The sequence below is a fragment of the Pleurodeles waltl genome, chromosome 9 (assembly GCF_031143425.1).
Source record: "Pleurodeles waltl isolate 20211129_DDA chromosome 9, aPleWal1.hap1.20221129, whole genome shotgun sequence".
Lineage (NCBI taxonomy): Eukaryota > Metazoa > Chordata > Amphibia > Caudata > Salamandridae > Pleurodeles > Pleurodeles waltl.
Genome location: NC_090448.1, coordinates 328,636,750 through 328,642,733, shown reverse-complemented (window position 1 = coordinate 328,642,733; position 5,984 = coordinate 328,636,750). Strand labels below are relative to the sequence as shown.

General features: G+C 41.2%; 1 protein-coding gene across 1 annotated transcript; it reads left to right on the top strand.

Annotated features, from left to right (window-relative positions):
* Window positions 1-242: 242 nt before the first annotated feature.
* Window positions 243-5,536, top strand: GPX1 (glutathione peroxidase 1). Its single transcript, XM_069206851.1, has 2 exons — window positions 243-673; window positions 4,140-5,536. Exons 1-2 carry the CDS (start codon window positions 452-454, stop codon window positions 4,500-4,502), a joined length of 585 nt encoding a protein of 194 aa, XP_069062952.1. The 5' UTR covers window positions 243-451; the 3' UTR covers window positions 4,503-5,536.
* Window positions 5,537-5,984: the final 448 nt, after the last annotated feature.

The following is a 5,984-nucleotide window of genomic DNA, read 5'->3' as shown; positions in this document are numbered from 1 at the left end:
TTTAAAAAAATGTGTTTATTCGATTTTTGGGTTTGTTTTTGAAATCATAAGAGGAGAAGAGATCGATTGGGCCGATCAGGTAAGTTACATCCCTAGCTGAAATTGTGGCCGCAATGATTTCCTGCAAAATCGAACCCTTTCGAGGCAGACCCGGTTGCCACCGTTCAGTGATCTGATTTTATCTCACGCTTAAACTAACAAGAGGGGTGGCCTGAGTCACAGTCATAACACAGTGGAGCGTGCAAACAGATCCTTAAAATACCGACAAGCGCGCGCACAGCAGGGTTGACCCCCAACTTGATTGTTCTACTGACGTCATAGTTTCTGAGGCCTACCGGTGGGGAGGGTTGACGCATGCGCGGTCCAGAAAGACCTATTTAATAGCTGGCGCGGTGCTTCCTTGAAGCATTTCTAGTGTTATTCGAATCTGCTATCAGGTCTGAGGTGAAAGATGGCAGGAAAACGTTTCTACGATTTGTCCGCGCGGCTGCTTGCATCTGGAGAGATACTCAACTTTAATGCCTTCAAGGGCAAGGTGGTCTTGATCGAGAACGTGGCGTCGCTCTGAGGCACGACGGTGCGGGATTATACCCAGATGAACCAGCTCCAGCGAACCTTTGGGGATCGCGGGTTGGTGGTGCTGGGCTTCCCGTGCAACCAGTTCGGGCATCAGGTAAGACCTTGGAACTGATGAGTGCGATTTCCGCATCCAAGTGTGCGAGGCTGAGTTAGACGACTATATAAACCACCCCATGTGCCACCGGCAAAGGTCTATAACTTTAAGAGAAGGTAGTCAAGAAGTCAGCTGAATTTTAAACTTCGATTAATAGAACTGCCTCCCTTCGTATCCTCTTAAATAACCACAGTAAATTCTCCTAATCCTTGGTGACAATTGTTTTACAGAGGTGGACGAGCCAACAAACAGAGCCGAGGTATGGGTCTGACTTGTCTCTTAAGAGCCATGATTAGCCGGCGCAAGTCCTGAAACAAACATCCTTTAAGATATGATCAATGCCGCCATTATTCAAAGAAATGTAGTTAATGTGCAAAAGCTTTTATCCTTAAAAGTGCAGATTATATTGCTGCATTGAGAAGCATGTATTAAAACGTAATTTTTTAACTTTAATTTAACAACCCTTCTGCTCCCCACCCTAGCGACAGTGCATTGAGACTAATGAGGTGTCATCTGTACCCTGCATGTGCTACATTCTTATTATAGGTGAAGCTGCATTAGTCAGTTTTGTACACTACTTGCCCTGAATTCACTTAAAAGTGCTCCCCTATGTGATAACGTAGAAAAAGAAGGCTCGTGAAATAAAATATTTTCCTACGATCACAAAGTTTGGTCTAGTGTGTAAACCGGGATTGAGCTAGGGTTGGCTGGCAGAAGCCACATAGAAGCTCGGGTGGGTTTGAGCTCGATCCCGATATCAAGCGCGAGCTTCTAGTGACTCGTCCACCCCTAGTGTTTTTTTAAACGTGCCTCATAATATGATCGTCATGATGTAAATGAGCCAACCCCCATCCTTACTTTAGACGTAAGGTGCAACTGCTATCTTGAGTTATCTAAGTGGTCTAGGCTTTGTATTATCATTTCGTGGCCTGTTCCGTTTTGGCATTATATTATTCAATAGAACACTTGAGGTTTAGCAGACGGCTCATCTTTCAACGACTAGTTTCCACCTTAATTTTTCATTTAATCATGTGGCGTCACCTGTGAGTCCTAGTTTTTGTGTCCTTGTGGCTAACTTATTGGACTATCACGAAAACTGTCTTTTGCGAAAGGGAATCCTATAGTTGAAAACTACCCTAGTCCATATGGGGTAAATTGGAAACCGTAGCAATGCAGAGAATGCGCGGATTTCTTGTGTATCGTAGTTTAATTTAGAACCCCACGAAAGCAGGCAACACTTACTTATAGTAATTATTTGTTTTCTGCAGTGGCTGTTGGGGTTTGGTGTGTGGTTTATTTTTTTATTTTTTTTTTTTTATTTTTTTTTTTTTTAGAAGGCTGAACAATGTTCATTAGCGTTAGAGTGGCGCAGTCTGGGATGGGGGCGACTTGGTCTATTATGTGTTTCACATTGAACTTGTGGGGGGGGGGGGTGCAGTTGGTATCCTGAATTGCGCAGTGGGAGTCAGCTCTTTGTATCTATCTATGTCGTTTGCGATCCGAAGGCCCATATGGCATGGGAGCATCCCTTTTAGACACTTACTGGTTACGGAGTGTGAGTTCGTTTTCAAACTCAATGTCTGGTAGGTCATTACCACACGGCTTCCAGTGTCCCCGACGTTTGCAGAGCGTGACTTTGGAGCCCCAGTATGGCTGAATAAGCTGTGTGCCTTCAAGCCACGTCTGTGTGTTGATTCAACCCAGGAGCACCATTTGGAGGCACACAAGAACAATCATGCTTTTTCAGGTTTAATATTTTCAGTTGGTTCGAACAGAGTGACTCTGAATTCGTCTGCTCCAGACTTCAAAAACACGGGTCTGCAGGGAGTTAGCTGAGAGGGTGGTGACCTACAGATTAGGGTGGGGTTCGGATTGAAGGATCCGCATGGTTGTTTTGACTCTGACACTGGCTACATAAAAATACAATAATGAAAATGGCATGTATAGTGGGTGTTCTGCCGTGGGCAGCATGAAGGACTTGAAAAGGCAGATGGGTCTTGATACTGCTTATGCTTTTCTAATAACAAAGAAGGCTTCAAAATCATATTGTTACTAGACCTGCAGGTTGAGTAACTCAAATAACCTAATCAGCCTGGCTGTAATGTACTTTACCCATAAACAAGTCTCAAACTGTGTGCTCCTAGGCAAATAGTTCTATAGTCTCTTTTTTTTTTTTTCCTTCATTTTCTCATTATTGCCCCTTCAAGTATGTGAGCTCATTTCTGCAGTACAAAAAAAAAATCTCTTGTTTAAGTAGACTAAAGTTTGCTGCATGCATCACAAATCTAGCTCACATAACCCAGGACTTCTTTTAGTTTACTAACAACATTGCCATCAGTGCAGGAGTATTTCTCAGTTTGCTTAAACACTCAATTTTAATAAATATGACTAAACTATGATGTAGTAACATTGTCATCCACACACAGGAACTTTCCAAGAAATGTCCAAAAACCTCTCCACTGACTTGCAGCTTTACTGATAAAACTATATTTAGTGTATTAAAAATCTGTGAAAATAGAGTTTCAGAAAACATATATGCTTTGCACATCAACACGTAAAGTATTCTGATTTGTTTTCATCCCATTAATAGAAATAGAACTATAGGTATATAAAAGGGCTTTTCAACTACTGAAATATATTCTAAAATGTTTGCACAGTTGAATTAGTCATTTAAATGTTGTGTGTTGGGAAAAACCTGACACCCTATATCCTCTTATTCTACATTCTAAACAGCAGTTCACCTTACAAGGTCCTAGAACTCTGCAGTCAGAAGTAAAATTAATTGTAAGAAAAACTGACTTTTGACCTCTGCCTGTGAACAGAGTACATGTGACACAAGAACAAGATTTAAAGGCATCTTTTATTGCTACTTCACTTTTCAACTAAACAGAACACCTGTTGGTTGTCAACTGGTCAGAAGGGGAGAGAAGGCCCTAAAAATAGCTCGACCTGATCAAATAAGACTTGCCAATGGGAGTGGTTGAGTAGAGTTTTTTTTTTTTTTTTTTTATTCCTGCAAAGGTGTTGGATTCAGGAGGCACTTTCACAATGAGTTTGACTTTTATATTTTTTTATTTATTTTTGTTCCTTGACATTCCTACATTTGTCAGCCAGTCTTTTTTTTTTTTTTTTTTTCGGAGGGGGAAGTGAAAGCAGCTGTGTGGCTCCTTGGGGAACGTGAGGCCACCCAGAACAGCGTTTGATACCTTAGTTAAAGTTCCGTGGGGGGGGACTGTCCTCATAAATGTACTTCTGTGCCTCACAGCTTGAGACTGTCAATGAGTAGATCTTTGCCACGCGCGAGACTCTCTGCGAATGGAGTATAAATGGAGGCCTGTTTCTGAGTTTCATAATTTTATGAAATAGGCAATATCTAGACGTAATTAATATTTGCAGTTACTTTATCATTTATTTTTTAAATGTTGTGTATGATTTTATATCATCCTTCGCATTTTCTTTTTCTCAGGAGAACACCAGTAATGAGGAGATCCTGATCAGCTTGAAGTACGTTCGTCCAGGCAAAGGGTTTGAACCCTGCTTTACCCTGTTAGAGAAGTGCGATGTGAATGGTGAAAAGGAACATCCCATCTTCACCTTCCTGAAGGAGCAGCTCCCTTACCCAAGTGATGATTCGATTTCATTGATGAATGACCCAAAGTGCATCATCTGGTCTCCAGTCCGCAGGAATGACATCTCTTGGAATTTTGAGAAGTTCCTTGTGGGCCCAGATGGGAAGCCATACAGGCGGTACGGCAGGCGCTTTGAAACCATCAACATCCAGCCTGACATTGAAGATCTGCTGAAATCCTCGCAAATGACAAGCTTTTAAAAGACAGTGTTGTGTAGATTTGAGTACTGTACAGTTCATGTGAGTGCCTGGCGAGTTGTTAATTCCCAATTAGTGGAAGGCTATCAAAACTAGCAGAATGACAAATTGACATGTGAGATTAAAAAAAAATTAAGCTCTTCCCTAGAGATGCATATTTAGTTCTTGGTATCGTATCTGGTGCATGGTTTTAGAACTTGTGCTCATTCTTGAACCCCAGGGTTTTCTGGAATGGCTATATTGACTTATTGATCGACTGCTGATACTGGTGCTGTCTTTGAAGTGGCCACAACACTGACTTCTCTGAATAAGTCGATGTATTGGAGACAATGAAGCAGCGCACGTGTAGGTAGGGAAGCAAGGAAATTCACAGCTTCAAGTGAATGGAGAAAGTTATTCATTAAGGAAGTGAAATGTAACATGTGGCCCCCATGCCACTTCAAAATACCAAAACCCTCTGAAGCTCCTTATGTACCTCAGACTGGGCCAACATTGGCAGTCTTTGCCATAATCTAAAAGTGTATGTTGGGCAAAGGCTTTCTATTAGTATTTAAAAGATTATATATATTTTTATTAGGTAGGTATTTATAAAACCATCTGACCATTTACTAAAGTCTTTCCACTCCTAAATGTTTTTGATCTTGTGTAGGAGAGTCTTTATGCAGTGGTCTGGGCATTTGGTGGTAGTTTTTTGCACACTGTATGTGGCAAAGATGGCCAGGCTGAGGGGCCTGTGCTAAGGCACTGACATGAACTGTTGATGTAATAACCACATTGGCACTTCTCTACTGGCTTGCTGTGATGTCATAATCATGATATCCGTTTAAGAGATTTTGTTATCCTCGCTGCGTTTGGATGTTATTGTTCATGTATGTTCTACTTATGACGGTGCTCTTTTAAAATGATTTATGGAAGAACGCTTGATGTATTTTGTAAAATATCTCATGAAGAGTTAGCAGACAATAACAGTGTAAGCAGAGCAAGATCTGTAAACGGCGTTATTTTTCTTTTTTTACAATAAAGTGATTACCATTGAATGTTTCACGTACATTTACTAAAACATTTTAAAACTGGGGGATTATCTGTGAAAGCCAGGACAGTTGAGAATTCTGCAGGGCGTATTATTGGCCACAGTTCAACAACATCCTCTTACTGTTTAAACCAGTCTTGAACCCATGTTCAGAATGGCTGTCAGTTGGTCTGAAACCTCGACCATCGTAATCCCGTCAAATCTAATTAGTAGTGATAGCGGGATTGACTCAGTTTTCAACATACTGCTGTTTTTATTTAGCCTTTCCGACTTTATTGAAGTGGTGCTCACGGTGGAGCAGGATACTGGATATTACTCGTGGTGTGTGTGTGTGGGTTTTTTTTTTTTTTTTTTTGTTTGCTCCTAAGGGTTCGCTGGTGGAGATGCTGAGGCTATTTGACCTCAAGGCTTGTTCAGGAAGGACAAATTCAGGATGCATACTTCTATGTGTTGAT